Raw genomic sequence first — 20,539 nt, 5'->3', positions numbered from 1 at the left:
GCTGTTCACTAAGTGTTAGTGGAATTTGTAACTACGTGATCTTCCCTCTTTTAACTTACTTGGATGAGTAAATCTGAGTCCAGGTAATGTGTAAGTCCCAAAGAGCTTTTGATATATATTGAAATGGCAATATCAGCACCTGCTTATTGCCGTCACATATGCCCAGTCAAATAGTCAATACAATGGTGTAACACGAAAAGGAAGATCATTGGGTTTTATAGAACACCCCAGGATTTGACCCACGAGAAGCATATATTCGGGGAAGGGGAAAGGGAAAAGGGCTCGGGTTTCGGGCACCGTTGGGAATAGTGAGCTGGTCAAGCCCGATAGATACTCTGCGATGACATCCAATGCTCGTTTAGGGTAATGAGTAAACGCGCACCATTGGCCACCCGTTCGCCAAATCAGGAATAGCTGTGTGTGGGTTTGCCTCAATCTCCTTGCAGGGCATGGGGCGAAAGTTCAACGTTTTCATGAGCAAAATCTCTTCTTTTGGTTATTGATCACGCTATTTGCCATCAACCAAACAGCCTATGTGGACTTTGATGGATCTGATTACTCCAGAGAGCCTGAAGTATTGGCTCAACCATCAGATTACCTCCCCCGGTGATCCATCTTTTTGACAGGCTCAGCTTTCGGTTGTTAGTACCGACTAGCTCTGGACTCCGATGTAGCGACCAAGGGTCGTGATATAGGATTTAAGTAAGAGGATGTAAGCTTCGGACCATGCAGAGTTTACAATGTGAACCTTCAGTGCTTCAGCCTCAGGGCTGTTCTTGAAACTCTGAATTGTGTGTTTTAAGGAGCTCATGAACAAACGTTGAACTTTCGCAGTCTTGAAGTAGCCATCTTTAACCATCAGTGAATAGTGAATAGTAAATAGTAAATAGTAAATAGTTCCCAGGTGGCCCAGACCTGAAGCTTCGAAGTCAATCTGACGTTAGACTGTGGCGGCACGGACATTGAAGTGGTTCGTCCCTGGTTGGCATTCAGTCCAAGACACCTCAATTCGGAAAGAGGATGATAAGCCCCAAGGGGGGAAAAGCTTGACGGCAATTCTCACCAAAGTCTCCCGTCTTGGTGTACCCCCGTCTTCATTGAGTTAATTTGAGACAAGCCCATAATCCTGACGTTCCATTACGTTCGGATGATTATAACCTTCCAAGGTTTAATTTGGTGGGCCAAATGGCCTTGTTTGTCAGGCCCTCAACCCTAGGTGACGACTGAGGATATACTATTGTAAGAACGAGGAAAAAGTTAAGAAAGATTCAAATCAGGCATTGGCTTAACACGATCTTGGAAGCAATTAAAGAACACCACAATCCGAACATCATTAGGAACTCTATACAGTAGCACTCCAAGCCCATTTTTACTCAATGAGGAAGTTTTCTGCAACACTTCGAACTTCCTTCGAGAACGCAACACCCTCACCCTCCATCTCTAGCAGGGAAACACTGTTGATGTCGACATCCACGAAAGGCTTGGTCTTGGTAAAGCGGACACTCATAGGGAAGAACTCATTCTCATCAGCATCAATAGCCTCGAACTCAAAGCTGCCAGAGGCGTTCGACTCATCAACAGCACCTAGGTTCCAGTCCAAACTGTCACCGGAGACCTCGTAGACCGCATCAAAGCTAGATACAGCAGGCTCTGTCGTGCCATATGGAATAGTGACAACGACATCGCGGAGACTGTCATCGCCGGTGAGCTCATACTCCACAGTCACGGTGGTGGAGTCAGAGCCCTTGTTAACCCAAACGGTGAATGTGATGGGGAGAATATCGGCATTATCAGCCGAGCTGGCAACGCGCCACCGGAGGACGCCGATGGAGTTATTGGCAGGGAAGCGCTTGGTAGTGTCCTTCAGTTGGATCACGGAAGAGTTGGTGAAGAGAGCTTTGTCGACATTGGGGTGGGTGCGGAACTGTGCGCCATGTGTGGGAACAGCCTGGCAGTCGAGTCGGAGTTTGGTGAGTGAGGGATCACTAATACGGAGCTGCATGTCACCCTTAACCTCGAAAGACTTCAGGGCTCCCTCGCGAGTAAGTGTGGCTGAGATGGTCTCGGCGATTGTGAGTTGGATGGGCTCCCGATCCGCGTTGAGAGACTCGCGGGCTGAGGGAATGTCGTGCACTGGAGTCGAAGCTTGTGGAGCTACCAATGGGCTCTCCTCTTCGATTTCGGGGCCCATATCACCACGGACCTTCTCGTAGATATCCGTTGCCTTTGATTTCTTGCCTAGTTGCATGCCCTTACCGCGAGTGGGAATAGGCCTAGTTATCATCTAGTCAGCAGTAGCCTCGAAACGGTTAAATCAGGAGTCAACCGAACGTACTTGGCGAAGGACTGTTTCTTCTCGGCCTCGTATGAATCATAAGTGTCGGGCACGGAGGGGCGCGCTGGGGGTGTGTAGACAGGGTAGGACGGAGTTCTTGGGGCGGCGGCACGACCTGTGCGAGCAGCCTCTTTACGTTGCATTTCCAGCTGCTTTGCTTTCCTCTTGCGCTCTTCGCTGGCCTCCAGCTCTTTGTTCTACCAATGTGTGTCAGCCATGAACTAATCTCGCCGGTGGTTTCACAACATACCCGCTCAATGATCTCCTGGATTCGCTCCTCGTGACTCTCCATTTCCAGGAAGGTCTTGATCTGTGAGAGAGAAAGATTCTCCCGGTATCCCATGGTCACCAATTCATCGAAAGCACTCAGGAGCTCAAATGCATTGCGAAGAATCTCCCGCTCGTCTAGGCTCTTGCAGATGCTGGTGGTGACTTGCGCAAAGAGATGGAGACTGTCGATGTCTTGGAGAATGTTCGATTGACGGTTGGTGATCAGCACAATATACAACTCGTCCAACGGCTGGTACACGAAGCGCACGTTGTCTTGCTCGACGGTGGTATGCTGGGTTCCGGAGTCTGCGAGCTTGGGGAAGGAGGCGAGAAGGGCTTCAATTCGGGACCTAGAGATCTCCCGGAACTGGCGCGAGAGGACCGCTTTACCTCCGCGGGTGCATATCGACGCTGCGAGAACGACCTGTTGTGTTGTGTATTAGTCCAATTCCCCCGCGAATTGGATTGAACAAGGGCTTACCATGGTGAGAAAACAGCACAAAAGGGGCAAACAAATGCCAATAAAAGAGTGATTAAAGAAAGGAGTATAGAAAAGGATAAAGAAGCGTAGGGTTGACTAGAAGCGTACGCCCTGGTGTTGATGGTTGGCAGCGGTAGGGAGCTACTCTGTTCACTTCGGCGGCGGTTGGCCCGTGCATTCCTTTCGCTTAGTCGTCGACCAGACACTTTCTCTTCACTTCATCTTTTTCCCACGCGTCGAATACACTTCACTCACACTTAGTTCATCGTTCTCTCGCTCTTACCCGTAGCCTTTTGCTCTAGGTATCGCTGAGGAACTTTTTTTCTTTCATTTTCAACCCTCATTTCAACCGCTCTTATGGAACGTCATTGCTGAACTTTCCAACACCACCCACGACCCCGGATCACATCTTTACGCGTTTTCTTGCTATGACAGCAGCTCCCTTGAGCGCATACCACATAATGGAAGTCCCAGCTACGGGTGATTCTATGGAGATGGCTTCGCCCTATCAAGGGCCGGCTGATGATTTTGACATCGATATCGACCTCATGGAGGACCATGTCTCGAACATGGACAGTGATATGATGGGCGCAGATGAATTTACAAGTACCTCTCAGCCTAACGAACTCAACAATGACGCGATCTACGATGCCGACATGGCCGATGAACCCTCCGAAGGGTCGATGATCGACGCTGACAACTACGCCGATGAAGACAACGATATTGACGTGCAATTTGAGGAAGAGCCATACGAAGAAGAAATGATTGAGACTGATGAGGCCGAAGCCGTCAATATTCCTGCCCCCGTCATTCATCTTGAACCTGCGGGCAGCAATGGAGACGCTACCAGCACCATCAAGGAGGATGCCACAGTCACAACTGCGGAACCCCTCGAAGCAGCAACTCAAGGCCCAAGTGGCTCTGTGGAATTTGCTCCAGTCCAAGATGAGGCTCAGGCTTCTGGAGTTGAGGGCCTAGACATGCAGGCCCAGCTAAACACGGTTGGTGATGATGGTCTTGCTGAGGAACCATCCGAAACAGTTATCAGTCCTGAAACCGGCGGTCATACTGAAAATTCAGAGCTTAGCGAAGAGGCTAATAAGATATCACAATCTGCTGTCTCAGAGACTGAGGTAACGCAAGTTCCCAACGAGGACCCGGAGACCAGTCAAATCAAACACTCAGCCGAGGATTCCCATGATGATGACGATGCGCACCTAGAGGCGCAGCCTGTGTCCGAGGGAAATCACTCGGTTGTAGGTGAGGATGCATCTCTCCAGCAGGTCACATACATAGATGAGCCTCTTCATCCAGTCAAAATTCTCTATCAGGACTGTGAAATCGCTCTGTTCCCTCCCCTTGAGGGAGACTTGGCGGATACCTTCTTTATTGAAGATGAAGCTTTAGCTTACGAAAATATTGGTCAAATATTCAAGGCGCTGCGCGAGGTGCTTCAAAAAACAATGGCAGGCAATGAGGTCCTGGTCATCGATATTGACACTCTTGGTATCCAAATGACAGAGGTAAATACCTTCTCAATTATCCCCCATCTGCAAACTTACTGACCTATCCTCTCAGGACTCATTCCACACGTCTCAGGTCACGTTGCATCAGATCCTAGATCTTTATGTTAGACTTTGTCGTAATGATGGCACGGCCGACCCCGATGCCCTTTATCTTACGCTAAGCACCAAGCGCGCATTCCCGGCTGAGATCGCAGATCTCAATGACGCTGCAATTGAAGGCAAGAAACTTTCCGAACTTCATTCCGAGCTTCATGCATGGGATGAATATGATGAAGCCGAGCCAGGTTCCGATGAGGATCTTGGCGCCCATGGGGCTGAGGAGCACGAAGACGAGGTCTACTACACCAATGAGGCTCAAAAAGAGCTTTCAATCACGGAAGTGCAAACGGCCCCAGGACCCGAAGAAGAGCAAGCGCTAGATGACGAACAGTCTCAAGTCCAGCCCGAAGATGTCCCTTCCGCTCAGCCGGAGTTTGTGCATGCGCAGGACGCGAATAGATCTACCTCTAGTGAGCGGAGTCCTGAGGCTGCACCTGTGTCTGAACCTCATCTAGCCCAACCCGAGAACGAAGAGGCAGACCACTCCGATGTGTCTCATCATATTGAAAGAGATCAAGAACACGATCATGACCGTGGCGATATCAACGAAGAGCACTATGATTCTGAGGGCCGGCAGAGTGATTCTACTGCCACGGTAGCTGCACTGCCTAGTGCAAGCGAGATCAAAGAGCATGTCCAGCATGTCCCTCTGGACGTTACTGCGGACGCCGGTACAGATCAAAACGATGACGAGAACTTTTATGGAGAGGAACTTGAGAACGATGATCTGGGAGCTGAGGAATACTATGAGCACGAAGACATCGGCTCGGTCGATGATTCAGAGGCTTTCCAAAAAGATATCACTGGCAGTGAAAATATTGATTTTGATGCTCAGGAGCCAGCTGATCAAACGTCTGTCCTTGATGAAGAGGATGCAGATGAATTAGATGCCCCGCCAACAGACGAAGTTGTCTCGGAAATTATCCTACAGGATGAAAACAACCACCCTTCCCATGACCAGCCGGCACCGCCGCTTGGCAGCGGCTTGAATGACGCCTCCGACAAGAAGGAGCAAACACCAGAGCCTGCAGATGATTTACTTGGAATTGCTGTAGACCTGATGCAGACTCCCCCAAAAGACATAGAGGACGATGCCCTTGATCATTTCGAGGGCATAGACTACAACGAGCCTGAGGATGAACTCGATGCTCCTGTTGCAGCTGATGATGAGAGTGCTGATGACCACGAGTTTGATGAGAACCATTTTGGCGACTATGACACCCATTTTGAAGAATCGGAGGCTGTAGAGCTGGTTGGAACAGACCCTTCCTTGACAGATCCCCAAACCAACCAGAGCTCGTCTGCCAAACGGTCTCGCGAAGATGAAGACGACTGGGATCTGGTGGAAACCACAGTTGACACCAAACGTCGCCGCTCTTCGTAAACCATGTTCCTACTTTTTTTTACCCCTGGGCCTTTTTCTGCAATCTCTATCATTCGTCATGATTGGTGTCCAGCGAGTCTGACCCTTGATGGCTCGTTCCACGCAACACATTACCTCCAACATACTAATCATCATACTTGCCAGCAACGACCTCGACCGATGGACACAGTGTCTCGTTCGACTACTAACAAAACACAGGTATGTTCGACCCCTTCCCTCAGCATGCGCACGCCTTCAAGTTCCTTGGGGCATGCGCTTTCTCCTTTTCCATCCCGCATCTGGATCAAACCCTGGGTTCTCCTGACACATCATTCGACTACCCATCATCTATTCTTGCGTTTTCTTCTTATTTTGTCCTTCTACTCTTCCCCTGCCATTGCGATTCAAGATACCACTGCCGGTTTTCGGCCCAAAATCTTTGTTCGGTGTTGATGGGTGCCCGTTTGGGCTGCGTGTTTTTCAATGCATTTCCCTTAGGATCTGGCGTATCGGCGGAATGGGTTAGTCCACGTGTTTGTAGTATTCTACCAATGAATCTTTACCCCACATGATTTTCAGATGTATGCTTTCTAAGTATTTCCAAAACATGTCCCAGCTTCTGATTGTCAACTTGTACAAATTTAGAAAAATCGGTATATCTGATCCCATCCCCCCAGATTTGAAATGTTTTAACTGCCTAATTTCGCTTATATTATGGGGCACAAAGGAGAAACATTCCGGGGATGGCGGGGATCAGGATATTGTAGAATAGATAGATGTATGCTTTGCAGATACATACATGTAATAGTTCGGTATAAGTATAATGGTCCTAAATATGTATTTCTCAATTCCATACGGGGTATTTATTTTGTATTCATTTTCAGCCACGCAAGATAATGTTATGCAGTGGATCCAAATTGGAGTCTCTGGGGATTCCAGACTAAGTATAGAAACCCACGCCGCATTCGGAGGGAGCTGAAACACCGGTCTTGGCCTCATTTCAGGGTCCATTTGGCTTTTGTTTTAATAAGAGAGACCAATAGTAGTACTCTGTACTCTGTACCTTTCAGACAAGTATCCATAACTATGAATACAATATACATACAAAGTACCCCGTAGTGTTGTGTACATTGGATGTACATAGTTAGTACTCCGTACAACATACTTGGATGTAAATAATGCATAAAATACTAATACAGGAGTTGGGGCCACCTATTCTATTTCAAGCTCTACATATTATCTATGCATATTCATATAAAACCTAATAATAACTAAAGGAATCCAATTAAAATTAAAATTACCTAAAGCATCCCCAAACCACCTCGGTACTTGGAAGCCTCCCACGCCTCCCAAGCCCTCTTAGCCCCGTTGTTCTCTTACGCGTCCCCCGATCGGGCTTGAAACGGAACCCCACCGCACGCAGGCACATCACTCTCTGGTCTCTCTGGCTTCTGGCTTCTGGCCATTTACCTATCTTCCAAGCTCCCTCTCATCCTCCTTACTCATCAGAAATCTCGGGCTGGCTCGTTTTTCTGTTTTGTCCTTCGCTCCCTTTGTTTTCCCCTAGTCCTTAAGCCCCCATATTACCACGACCCCTTCCTTCGCTCACCCGAGTCTCTCGATCATTCTCCGATCTATTACCGGCACTGGAGGTCTTTCGACAGTAGGAGCTCCCGGCTCCTAAGATAGGAATCACGTCAAAATGCTTCCAGATAAGTATGGCTCTCCCAACTCCCTCCCGAATTGGCCCCCCGAGGGCAAGCTGGTCGGCGCTGACATGGTTGCGCACTGCGCCCTTATAGATATGTCGGGCTCATTTTAGCCATTGTATCCACCATGGCCATCGGTACGAGTTTTGTTATCACCAAAAAGGTTGGTGTGCCACAAATTTTCCCGGGAAATGGGCGCTTAGATTCCGGGTGCGCTTGACAAACACCGCGGCGATTCGGGTCAAAGCGATCATCATCGGAGCAGAGCCGCTAATGCGTCTGAATACAGGGCTTGATGCACGCCTGCGAACGACATGGGTTTGAGGGCGAAGGATTCTCATACCTGAAGAGTCCTGTATGGTGGGGTGGTATAGTGACACGTACGAAAACTAATTGCTAGACTTGACATTTAGAGATGCTGACAGGCTCATAGTGGCCCTTGGTGAAGTCGCCAACTTTGCTGCGTACGCCTTTGCGCCTGCAATCCTAGTTACGCCACTAGGTGCGCTGAGTGTTCTGATCGGGTAGGCATCCCTTCCTTAATGACATGTATAATCTCAGCTGACATGACACAGTGCGGTCCTGAGTTCCTACTTCCTCAACGAGATACTTGGTGTGTTAGGAAAATTGGGCTGTGCGCTGTGCTTGCTGGGATCGGTTGTCATTGTTCTCCATGCGCCTCCAGACAAGCAGGTGGAGACAGTCGATGAGATTCTTGGATACGCGGTTCAGCCAGGTACGAAGACTTGATCAGCGTCCGGTCCCCGAAAACCACCGCTGACTTTGCGACTAGGTTTCCTTTTCTACTGTGTCGCAGTTGCGGTCTTCTCGACTCTGATGATCTACCGGGTTGCGCCCGTCTATGGAAAAAAGAACCCGCTCGTTTACATCTCGATTTGTTCCACCGTTGGATCGGTTTCCGTCATGTCCGTCAAGGCCTTTGGTATTGCAGTGAAATTGACCATTGGTGGCAACAACCAATTCGTCCACGCATCCACCTACGTCTTTGCCATTGTGACTGGATTTTGCATTCTGACGCAGATGAATTACTTCAACAAAGCATTGAACTCTTTCTCGACTTCGATGTGAGTGTAAACATTGATCAATATGAAGATAGGAGGCTAACATGATTCTTTTCAACAGCGTGAACCCACTTTACTATGTTACCTTCACGACCGCGACCCTCTGCGCCTCCTTCATCCTTTTCAAGGGATTCAATACCACCGACGCCGTCAACACCATATCTCTACTCTGTGGATTCCTTATCATTTTCACCGGGGTGTACCTTCTGAACCTTTCCCGACATGACCCTGATGGACACACCATGGTAAATTCAAAACTTGACGAGGACGGAGTGCCAACAGACGGTATGGCAAGCTTCCAGACCCGTCGTTCGATGCAGTCCCGCCGAAGCTCCTCGAGCGCATATTTCAATGGAAACAGCGACCGCGAAGGCCTCATCCACGCATATGATGTGGAGAATGGGATCGGCATGGACATCTTGACCGAAGCAAGTGATGGGGAGCCAGGTCCGACTTTCCCACAGACCGAAACACAGACTGCAGTGCACACCAAGCGGAACAGTCAGCTCTGATCGCGGGTGTCTCAAGGTCTGATTCCAACCCTCGCCTTATAACAAGGTCTTTGAAATGATTCTCCTTCCTCTCTACACACTCGACTGCAAGCTTCCCTTCCACGGGCTTGATCTCCACTTGTATTTTTACTGTTCCCCGAAAATGCCAGAGTTGCATTGAACTCGGGCGAACTCATCAGGCACTGGACATGCCTGTATGAACGACTGAATATGACTCTGGGTTTCTCTGGATGGTTGGGATTTGATGTCTTTTTTTTCTATTTTCATTTCCATTTTTTTTTCTTTATCGGTGATCTGGCGTGGCGAGAGGCTTGTATATAGTTCAAGTTGGATTTCTGCAGAATAGACTGGCGATGTATCTGGGTGGGGCTGGGCCGATGATGTATTTGCAGGTCAGCTGTTTATGGAACATGCCCATCCGAGATTCTTGCTTTTTCCATTTCTACATCTTTAAACTTCTCTATTAGATGGTTTTGGGTAGTACCTTTGAAGGGGGCATATAGACGTCATTGGAAGGGCAGCTGTGTGATCTTGGCTCCCTTCGAACGCGGGGAACTTGCGCGATGCCCGCTTTATTGCGCAAATTGGCCATCGTTGCCGCAGTGGACGGCCTGATCCTACATCCCCAGGCTAGCGGGCCACGCCATACCGCTGGTAGCAGCAATGAGGCCTCATCCATCCGTATCGACTATAAGACGAACAAAATCACCGTGTTGCCCGCTGGCGCCTCGGAGCCTCTCAACGGAAAGGACGCCCTAGAGGCCCACGGTCTTATAGGTAGGTTGACGAACTGAGTGAAATTGAAACAACAAACTAATTTCAAAGCGTTGTTGCTGCAGGTCTCTTATCTGTCGCTTCATACTCATTTCTCGTTTCCATCACACAGCGTCAGCAAGTAGCGCAGATCCGAGGCTGCCCGATCTACGCCGTAACCAACGTCGCGATTATTCCGGTCTCATCCCAAGCAGATGCTTCCCGCGCGATCACACAAGCCAAGAAAGAATCCTCGCAGGAGGAAGTCACCATCGAAGCGTCCTCCGACGAAGATGACCTCCCTGATAACGAGACCGACAGAGACGAGGCGGAGGCGGAGATCGGCAGCCTGCCCGCATCACCTACTCGCGACACATATCATGCCCGCGGAACTAGCGTTGGCAGTATCGCAGAAGATGTGATTGCAAAGAAAGTCCGCTTCGGCAGATTTGCAGCCAATTGGCTCTCGCGTAAAAACCTGGGCTTGCCCAGGCCCGGAGCTCTAGAGCAGGATATGCCAGAGTCTCCGTTGGACGAAGCTTCCAGTCCTCCGGTCGATGCTAGTGAAACTAAGCATGAAGCAANTTTGCAGCCAATTGGCTCTCGCGTAAAAACCTGGGCTTGCCCAGGCCCGGAGCTCTAGAGCAGGATATGCCAGAGTCTCCGTTGGACGAAGCTTCCAGTCCTCCGGTCGATGCTAGTGAAACTAAGCATGAAGCTGTAGATGACGCTCTTTCCGAAGATACCGGGGCCCAGAGCGAGCCTGATCGGCCTAAATCTGACCAGACTGCGGAGTTGCTACCGAAACTGCTTCGCTATACGAAACTCTTGTTCGCCTCGCATAATTTTTTCTTTGCGTATGATTATGACCTTACGCGCTCTTTACATACGCAGGAAGCTCGGAAGGATCAGCTTCCGCTCCACAAAGTTGTGGACCCATTGGTATGTGCGACCTAAGGGCTCGCAGTATGTTTTCCGTGAAGATTTGCTTGCTGACTCGTTAGCAGTATTTTTGGAATAGGCATCTGATGAACAAATTCATTGACCATGGGACACATGGCTTTGTTCTGCCATTGATTCAAGGCTTTGTCGGCCAACGAGAGTTCACAATCGCTGGTGCTGAAAGGAAACAACCTTCGAAGGACTCAGTGGAACTCGCGGATGGCCGAATCCTTGGTGAAAAACACGAGGCTGAAGCTGTTGAGACTAACGCCAGCAAGCGTGATTATCTTTTGACTCTCATTTCTCGACGTTCTGTCAAGCGACCAGGACTCCGTTACCTGCGCCGTGGTGTCGATGATGAGGGGAATACAGCCAACACAGTCGAAACCGAGCAGATTCTTTCGGTTCCGGAGTGGACTCCATCTCACCCTGCCTACTCATATCTGCAAGTCCGAGGTTCCATTCCTCTTTACTTCTCGCAGTCCCCATATGCATTGAAGCCAGTTCCAGTTCTCCATCACTCCGCCGATACGAATCTCCTTGCCTTCGGTAGACATTTCCGAGAGTTCAGTCGACGGTATGGAAATATCCAGGCTGTTTCTCTTATTGACAAGCTGGCTGGTGAATTGAAGCTAGGAGAACAATATGAGCGATACACCGAATCATTTAATGCTGCCGGTGGGATCGATGGTAAGCCGTTGCAACTTGAGTGGTTTGACTTCCACCACGAGTGCCGGGGCATGAAGTTTGAAAATGTATCTCGCCTGGTCGACCGACTGAAAGATACATTGAATGACTTCTGTTACACCATCGTCACAGACAACGACATCATACAGACCCAAAAGGGTATCATCAGAACCAATTGCATGGATTGTCTCGATCGCACTGGTGTTGCCCAGTGTGCATTCGGCCAATGGGCCCTAGAGCGTCAACTGGAACATGAAGGCATTGACATTGATATTGGTGGTGACTCTTCCACCCAATGGTTCAATACGCTCTGGGCAGACAACGGCGATGCCATCTCCAAGCAATATTCATCAACGGCAGCCCTGAAGGGGGATTACACCCGTACACGCAAGCGAGACTATAGAGGCGCCCTCAATGACTTGGGACTGACACTCTCGCGCTACTACAACAACATCGTAAATGACTTCTTCTCTCAAGCCTGCATCGACTACCTCCTCGGCAACGTCTCAACTCACGTCTTCGACGAGTTCGCCATCCAACTCCAGACTACTGATCCAGGAATCTCAGTCCAAAAGCTCCGCCAGAACGCCATTGACACAAGCTGCAAGATAGTTATCAGTAGCCCCTCTGAAGAGTTCCTAGGCGGCTGGACCATGTTGACGCCCCGCCAACCCAACACCCTTCGCACTCTACCCTTTGAGGAATCAGTCCTCCTCCTAACCGACGCCGCAGTCTACAGCTGTCGCTTCGACTGGGAGACTGACAAAGTGCTGTCCTTTGAGCGCATCGACCTCCGATCCATCTCGCGCATCCACTACGGTACATACATCACATCCATATTGACAGATAGCCAAGCCAACGAGGCGACCAACGTCGGTCTCGTCATAGTCTACCGTGACGGCGACACAAACACCCTCCGTGTTAATACCCGATCCCTGCAGAGTGATGTCGACCTCAGCACGCTCGAGACTACCGCTAGCGCCAATAGTGAATGGGACCTCGTATCCTGGCTGCGGGGTAGCAAGCCTACGACGACACGATTCGTCGCATTCAAGGGCCTGCCGCTGTCGAACCCGGTGGCTAGTCCACGGCTTGGGCCTAGCACTGGGGCTGTTCGGGAGATGGATCGGGTTCGCTCGGTCTGTTTGGATATAGAGCGGGCGATGCTTGCGGGTCAGGGTCGAAATGTAGAGGCGGTCTCTGTGGTTGAACAGTCTGATATCATCTCTTTGGCAGATGCCAAGAAAAGGACTGGGTGGTTGGAATATCTGGTTTATGATCTTAAGAAGATGGTTTGGGCGTGATTGCACCTGTAATAGTGAGGTGAGTTGCGAGATTGCTTGCACTTATTCCTCTTTCGTTTACATAGCTTTCACTCTCAGGTTATCGCTTGGCTCTTAAGTCACTCACAATTTTTGAGGAGTCTTTTTGCATAGTTATGTTCCTTGGCATAATGTTGGTATGTACTATTAGGTGTCTTTCCTAACTGTCACCATCTTGAAAGGGGACTGGTCCGGGATTCACATATATGATCAATAGAACGGATAAAGTGGAATGCTTTCCAGGGAATTCAAGTGTAGAAAGACATCATAGTTAAGTATCTTCGAGAGAGACATTGAAACTGATAGTGTTCTATCACAAGGTACCCGTGGACCCGTGGACTGCTGACTGGTAAAGCCGCTATTAGCGAGATAAACTGATCGCTAAAGATCGGAGATACCAAGTCACTCTGATGTACATTTGGTATCTTTTTGCGGTGCTGCCCCCGCGAATTCTTTCCATCGTGACTTTTTCTCTACTTGTCCCCAACTTCAAATTCAACTTCACTCAACTGTCAAACCCATCCACTCCCATTCTCAGGAGGCATATATTTTTTAGATAAATATATTGTGAAATGCAGCCTATCTTTTATTCGCATATCCGCCTTCTTGGACTTCTACTCCCAATAGACTGACCGCCTACCATCTTCAGCAGTCCCTTTTTTCTGCCCACAGCACATACACCCCTCAGTCTGAGGTCGTCTCCGACAACTTTATTTGATTCTGACCTTGATGCAAATTCGCTTTAGCCAATTACTTCCAGTCTCATTTCTGGATCTGCCTTAGCGGATCGGAGATTTCGGCCTTGCTTCCTTGATCTGGGGAAACGAAGGGGGCCCGTTCCCACATTTTCGGCGGGGCTCCTGTGCTACTCGCACTTTCGACTTACCTCTGTCGCATCGAGTCTCTTCACTAAGACAAGATGAATTGGCAACCTCAGCAAGAGCCATTGAGGCAGCTGGCTCGCTACCTTCGCGATTCGCTTAATGGAGCTAATCTTCCAGCACGAGCAGAGGCTGAACAGGTAATGTCTTGGCCTTTTTTTTCAATCCTATTGAGCTTCCTCTTGACTGCGGTCGCCGCACATACACTACCCCAAGATGAAAACTAACCGTGGATTTTTTTTTGTTAATAGATGCTCGCACAAGCGACCTCTTCTCCTGATTACGTCAATTACATCACCTACATCTTTTCCAGTCCGCAAGCTGCCCCCCTGGCAGGAATTAACGAGAATGAATACCCTACTGTTCGATTTGCCGCCGCCGTAAACGTCAAGACGAAGATTGCCCTTGCTTATAGCACGATCTCCCCTCAAAGCTTGGCGTTCATCAAATCCGCGGCTCTGGTTACACTACGCGACACTGACCGCAATGTCTCGAGAGCTGCCGGTAACATTATCACCGCAATGGTGCTTCATGGAGGCCTCTTGGCCTGGCCTGAGATTGTCAATGAGCTGTTGACTACTGTCGCTAATGCCAGCGGGGATGTCCCCATGCCGGCTAGGGAAGCTGCAATGGATACATTGTGCAAGGTCTGTGAGGACAACCGCAAGGTTCTAGACCGTGATTATCAGGGCCAACGTCCTCTGGATATCATCATCCCCAGCTTGCTGCAATTCATTTCGGTCGAAAGCTCGCGCATCCGGATTGCTTCTCTCAACGCCATCCACGTTTTCTTGCCATTCAAACCCCAGGCATTGATAGACTCGCTCGACCAATTTCTTTCGCAATTGTTCAGAATTGCCGGTGATGAAAACACCAGAGTCCGACAAATGGTGTGCCAGTCGTTCTCGCAACTCGTGGAGACTGCGCCGGAAAAGCTGGCCCCGCATATGGAAGGATTGGTAAACTACATCATTATGCAGCAACAATCCCAGGATGACCCAGAGCTTGCACTTGACGCCGCCGAGTTTTGGATTGGTGCTGGAGAGCAGGAGCGATTGCAGGCCGAATTGGCTCCATACATGCACAAGATCATCCCGGTTCTTCTGCAAAACATGATCTATGACGAGGAGGAAGTGGCTCGGCTGATGGACGAGCAAGACGACGCCGACGCCGAGGACCGTGCTGAGGATCTAAAGCCACAGTTTGCCAAATCGAAGGGTGATCGTCTGAACATGTCTAAGCCAGGCGAACAACCGGATTCCTCCCACGCCCTCGAGCAACAGACAGATGAGGGCGAGGATGACTTGAGCGAAGGTGAAATTGAGGACTCGGAATTCGGAGATGACCCCTCGGGTAATTGGACTTTGCGCAAGTGCTCTGCTGCTGCGCTCGATGTTTTCTCCACGGTTTACCACCGTCCTGTCTTTGAAATCCTTCTGCCGTATCTGATGGAAACTCTGCGCCATGAGCAGTGGCCGAACCGAGAGGCCGCTGTTCTTACACTGGGTGCAGTCGCGGATGGCTGTATGGATGCTATCACTCCTCATCTCCCAGAATTGGTCCCTTACCTCATCTCACTCCTCAATGATGACCAGCCTGTTGTGCGGCAGATCACTTGCTGGTGTTTGGCCCGTTATTCGGGTTGGGCAGCCCATCTCCGCGACCCAGCTCAGAAAGCCCAATTCTTTGAGCCCATGATGGAAGGTATCCTTCATCGCATGTTGGACAATAACAAGAAGGTTCAAGAAGCTGCTGCCTCAGCGTTCGCCAGCCTGGAGGAGAAGTCAGAGGATAACTTGGCGCCCTACTGTGAGCCTATCTTGCGCCAGTTTGTGGCGTGCTTCAATAAGTACAAGGACCGAAACATGTACATTCTTTATGATTGCGTGCAGACGCTCGCTGAATGTGTTATGAGCGAGCTAGCGAGGCCGCATCTAATCGAGATCTTGATGCCTGCTCTCATCGGTCGCTATAACTACATTTCTGATGATTCCCGAGAACTCTTTCCGTTGCTTGAATGCCTCGGATACATATCTGCAGCCTATGGCGATGCATTTGCCCAATTCGCGCCCCCTCTCTTCGGTCGCTGCATGAAGATCATCTACGGAAACTTGCAAGCTTCTATCCAACCAACACACGCCGCGGCTGATGAGCCGGACAAGGACTTCCTTGTTACTAGCATTGACCTTCTCAGTGCAATCATTCAAGCCATCGACCCACAAAAGAGCGGCGAGCTCGTGAGTACTTCACAGCCGTCTTTCTTCGAGCTCCTCCGCTACTGTATGGAGGATGAAAACTATGAAGTCCGTCAATCAACATACGCTTTACTGGGAGATTGTGCCATAAGCATATTCCCTCACTTGGAGCCCTTCCTCCCCACCCTCGCTCCGGTTTTGATTAAGCAGCTTGACTTGGACCTGATCCGCGATGACGATCGTCATACCGGCTTCAGTGTTTTGAACAACGCCTGTTGGTCGTGCGGCGAGATCGCCGTCCACGAAAATGCCGCGCTTTCGCCCTATGCGGAGCAACTGTACCAAGGGCTCTTTACGATTATCACTAACGAGGAAATCATCGATTCGGTGAACGAAAATGCCGCGATGGCGTTGGGGCGACTGGGATTCTGCTGTGCGGACCAGATTGCGCCTCATTTGAGCGAGTGTTCCGGACCTTTCCTGAAGTCAATGGACAAGATTGATTTCACGCGTGAAAAGGCTTCCGCCTTCCTCGGATTCAACCAGGTGGTGATGAAGAACCCGCATGCCATGGAGTCGAGCCTGCTCGACTACTTCCAGGCAATTGCCTCGTTCCCCGCCCGCTCACTGGCACAGGAAGAGTACCGGGATATCCAGGTATCATTCCAGCAGGTAAGATCAATTTCCCTTGGTTATCGGGTAACATCCCACTAATCAGAATATATAAATATAGGTCCTCCAGGGATATAAGACATTGATCCCTGAGTTTAGCAACTTCCTTGGCCAGCTACCCCCGACCGTGGCTCAGACACTGCGCACTGTGTACCAGGTATAAGTAGGGAACCTGGTGATCTCTGCTTAGACCTCGGTCACCGGGGTGTGATGTTTTTTCCTGTCTCAAATCCTGCGGGAGTTAGGTTGGAGGGGAGGAAGGCGAGGGGTCCCTGGGGGGATCAGTACATAGGGGTCAGCGGCCGGAATTTCACGTTAATAGAAAGAGGAGGGAGAAAGGGGGGCAAAATCATGGGAAGGAGCATCTGCGATTTAGCTGTTTTTTTACGTTACATCTCATGATTGCAACATGGGCACGCATGACCCTTTATGATTCCTATTTTGTTGACTCTGCTTTACTTCTCCATTCTTATCTTGCATTTATTGTGCATAGTCTTCATCAAGTCAGGGCTAGCTAGGTTGCTTGCTTTTTTTTCGTCTTCTCAGCGCTGGTTTGGGGGGTTTTTACGTGGCATATTCATATCCCCTTTAGATAGATACCTAGATAGATAGATCTTCCTCGTCAATGAAGATCTCAAACAACATTTTCAAAAGCCTGGGGTGTAGAGTTTTGAGATCGTTTGGGTAGTATCTTGTTGAGGCGTTCTTTTTAGCGCCTTCCTAGGTATCTCCTTCCACTATATTCGGGGTTTGTATAGTACGAAAGAGATGAAACATGCTGTCCCACTGGCTACAATCAATGTTTTTTAGGGGTTAAGATTGTAAGAATTGCTACCAAGTATCATTGGGGATTATCAGGGTTGTCCTTGATGGGCTTTAGGTCGTTTCATTCGCATCGCTGTTCACCCTATCCGTTGGCCTTGTATAGACCAAATTGCTACCGACAGCGAAATACAACCATTTACCTAATTGTTTCTACTTTAGTAACCCTTTATTTCTCTAGGAGAAAGCAAAACCAGACAAGATGATCGTGTGCTAGTGTCAGCGTATGTCACGCCTATTCGGACATATCTCCCTGACGTCTGTCTGTGCACAAACTCCCTAAGCACCCCCTAGCCGGGAAACCAATATCAAATACCAAGATCGACTCGTGAAGCATTGAACCAGTATAACATAGTGGATGGGGAAAAAGTAAGGCAAGATTAAGATCAGCAGGGCTTTTGCAATCTCCGAATAGGTGCAGATTTATTTTTGGATCGACGATACGGTGTACAAACAGCATGCATGCTAAGTACTCCATAGTCACCTGCCATTAATAACCTAGTAGCAGATGCATGCATATCACTTACATCACCAAACCACATGGAAGAATCAAGGATCACATCTTCGGACTCTCCGCTAACCATCATAAACAATCAAAGCCATAAGCTCCACACACCGGGGTAACGGAAAGAGAAATAGAAACAGAACTAGTAAGATAAGCCCAATTAAGCAAACTCCCGGCTCTCGCCTAACTGGCGCGTTATAATTAACTCGTCGGCACCGAAAGCCCCTAGCCAACGCCCAGTCCCCCCACCGATTGGCCGCTCAGACAAAAACCGCCCGAAATACCAAGACGCGAGCCTTTCCCTTAACTACTTTTTTTCACGAACCCGGGCGCAATATCATATATCCTATCGGCCCCACCCTATCTCACCCAGTGATTAAAATGCCATGTGTCGATGACAGGTGCTGATGCAGGGTACAATGTACCTACAGGTAGCGTACCGGGCGCCTGGTTCTTAGTGCTACGTAGTGCGCCATTAGAGGCCCCAAGACGTGCCCTGGGCTAGTGTCTTTTCGCTTTTCGCTTTTCACTCTAGAGGACCCGGGCTATGCCTTTTGCGGCTTGCAGAGATAGGATGACCGGGGCTATTGTGGACTTTTGCCCTGGTGGATTTGAAGACTGATTCAGTGTCTGGTTGTTCTTTTGCTCTTTCGGTCAGGACTCCGGGTTTCGAGGTCAGGGGGTGATTGATGCTCTGCCCTAAACAGGTAGCTTACGAACTGGGCTTTCTTTCGCGTTTTACATATAGTGCTCTCGGAGCTTTTGCTTTGATGAACTTTGCCCTCCGGAGTTTATTTTCAGCCTCAGCTGTACGGAGTAGTGTTCTGTGATCCTCTTGGCTCAGACCTCTGACCGACTTGCATTGTGGATATTAGGAAGGCTGACACTTCCAGGGAAATGATAGGAAACTAAATAATGAATCAATGGTTTTATTTCCTTCTCCATTTCACAATTTGAGATGTATGAGATAGGAAACAGGAAGCATTGACCCTCGTGCCACTAGAAACATTCCATGAAACTCATATTACCATCCACGTTTTTAATGCAATCTCCCAGATTCACCTTGCTCTCTTGAATATTTCCTTCGCCATCATCGATTTGCGCAGAAAGCATAGGCTCGTTGTCGGGGCCTTCTAGCTTGAAATTAACATTGCGCGAACTTTTGGAGAAGTCGTGGGAGCCCCAGGCCAATTGCCCTAGATTGCAATGATGATGTTAATTTTGGGTCAAATATGGAAGGAGAGAATTTAGATTGTTCTTACCCTTGTTTACCCCAATAAACTCATTCAGATCTAGCTCTGAATATTTAGATTCCCCGGATTCTCGCTGGCAGTAAGCAGTGAGGATGTGCTTATCCTTGATGTTGATGCCCTTGGATGATCTGTGGAAGCCCATCTTGGCGTGTTGGGCTGGAGTAATATCAGGCGCAGTGGATCACGGCACTTATTGTTCAACCTCGTGGGGTATGAATGAATTGACCAATGAGAAATCCGGTAGGATGGGTGTTGTATATGCAAGTTGTCCGTTGTCCGTTGTCTGTTGTCCCGGCACACAAGAACAGTCAGGATGTACAGTGCTGCATTATGAGAAAGAGAGCAAGAGAAGAAGCAAATAGAGAGTGAGGCTCCTGATATGGATGAATGTCTAGTATAGAGTCGTTGCCTTTCATGACATCGATATGGTGTAGATATCTACTGTGGCCATTTAAAATCGGGGAGGCGGGTGGCTCTGCCATCATGGTTTTCTCATTATGACACCCGGGATAGGACTTGACTGTATACAGCACACCCATGTGAGATATGCGGGGGAATTCAAGATTCCTTGCTGGACTGCTAGGCGGTCTGTCTAAAATCGAGTGCGATCTTTACAAGTGAAAGGTCATAATGATCTCATGCACAAGTGCCGTCAGCCTCACATCCACACGTATCAAGTGTCGGGCATTAGTCTCAGCAGTCGGGCAATAAGTATCACCAAGATGATATGGCGGTGGCTTGGGAAACAGAGTTGACGCTAAGGAGTCTATTCGGGAAGGACGGTTGAACCATACCTCCAGGGTTAGTCCATGGTAGGTACTAGGTAGGGAGTACCGAGTACAGAGTACAGAGAATCAAGATTCCCGTCGATCTTCTCTGTTTCCCATGACTATGTCTTCTTTCTCAAATAATAAACTTTCCATTTTTAAATCTAGGCATTAAACTTCGTGACTCTTTAAGAGCTGAGCTTTATACATCCAAAGTCTCTTAGATTGCAGTGCAGCGAGATATGTAATTAGATGTGTGAATGTGTCAATACGTCAAATATGTACAGTATTCTTTCCAGATGACCTACAAGCTACAAAATAACAGCCTCGCAAACCATTAGGCCAGCAATAGTGTAGTTCATA

General features: G+C 49.0%; 6 protein-coding genes across 6 annotated transcripts; 4 read left to right on the top strand and 2 right to left on the bottom strand.

The window, feature by feature from the left end:
- Positions 1 to 1,369: 1,369 nt before the first annotated feature.
- On the bottom strand, positions 1,370 to 3,089 carry PEX2_039830 (coatomer subunit delta; the record flags this gene model as incomplete). The annotated part of the gene is made up of 4 exons (XM_016741258.1): positions 1,370 to 2,273; positions 2,336 to 2,532; positions 2,586 to 3,029; positions 3,087 to 3,089. 4 exons carry the CDS (start codon positions 3,087 to 3,089, stop codon positions 1,370 to 1,372), a joined length of 1,548 nt encoding a protein of 515 aa, XP_016596752.1.
- A 458-nt stretch (positions 3,090 to 3,547) lies between these two features.
- PEX2_039820 (uncharacterized protein) lies at positions 3,548 to 6,095 on the top strand (the record flags this gene model as incomplete). The annotated part of the gene is made up of 2 exons (XM_016741257.1): positions 3,548 to 4,609; positions 4,665 to 6,095. The coding sequence occupies 2 exons, from the start codon at positions 3,548 to 3,550 to the stop codon at positions 6,093 to 6,095; spliced, it is 2,493 nt and encodes an 830-aa protein (XP_016596751.1).
- Positions 6,096 to 7,910: 1,815 nt separating this feature from the next.
- Positions 7,911 to 9,377, top strand: PEX2_039810 (DUF803 domain membrane protein; the record flags this gene model as incomplete). The annotated part of the gene is made up of 6 exons (XM_016741256.1): positions 7,911 to 7,946; positions 8,073 to 8,163; positions 8,217 to 8,307; positions 8,359 to 8,519; positions 8,577 to 8,868; positions 8,927 to 9,377. The coding sequence occupies 6 exons, from the start codon at positions 7,911 to 7,913 to the stop codon at positions 9,375 to 9,377; spliced, it is 1,122 nt and encodes a 373-aa protein (XP_016596750.1).
- Positions 9,378 to 9,940: 563 nt separating this feature from the next.
- On the top strand, positions 9,941 to 13,063 carry PEX2_039800 (uncharacterized protein; the record flags this gene model as incomplete). The annotated part of the gene is made up of 4 exons (XM_016741255.1): positions 9,941 to 10,154; positions 10,217 to 10,675; positions 10,723 to 11,072; positions 11,138 to 13,063. The coding sequence occupies 4 exons, from the start codon at positions 9,941 to 9,943 to the stop codon at positions 13,061 to 13,063; spliced, it is 2,949 nt and encodes a 982-aa protein (XP_016596749.1).
- Positions 13,064 to 14,000: 937 nt separating this feature from the next.
- PEX2_039790 (putative importin beta-2 subunit) lies at positions 14,001 to 16,992 on the top strand (the record flags this gene model as incomplete). Its single annotated transcript, XM_016741254.1, has 3 exons — positions 14,001 to 14,102; positions 14,214 to 16,829; positions 16,891 to 16,992. The coding sequence occupies 3 exons, from the start codon at positions 14,001 to 14,003 to the stop codon at positions 16,990 to 16,992; spliced, it is 2,820 nt and encodes a 939-aa protein (XP_016596748.1).
- A 2,163-nt stretch (positions 16,993 to 19,155) lies between these two features.
- Positions 19,156 to 19,551, bottom strand: PEX2_039780 (CVNH domain-containing protein; the record flags this gene model as incomplete). The annotated part of the gene is made up of 2 exons (XM_016741253.1): positions 19,156 to 19,352; positions 19,419 to 19,551. The coding sequence occupies 2 exons, from the start codon at positions 19,549 to 19,551 to the stop codon at positions 19,156 to 19,158; spliced, it is 330 nt and encodes a 109-aa protein (XP_016596747.1).
- Positions 19,552 to 20,539: the final 988 nt, after the last annotated feature.

The sequence above is a fragment of the Penicillium expansum genome, assembly GCF_000769745.1.
Source record: "Penicillium expansum strain MD-8 chromosome Unknown contig127, whole genome shotgun sequence".
Lineage (NCBI taxonomy): Eukaryota > Fungi > Ascomycota > Eurotiomycetes > Eurotiales > Aspergillaceae > Penicillium > Penicillium expansum.
The sequence above is the reverse complement of the archived record's forward strand: the minus strand, read 5'-3'. Positions and strand labels throughout refer to the sequence as shown.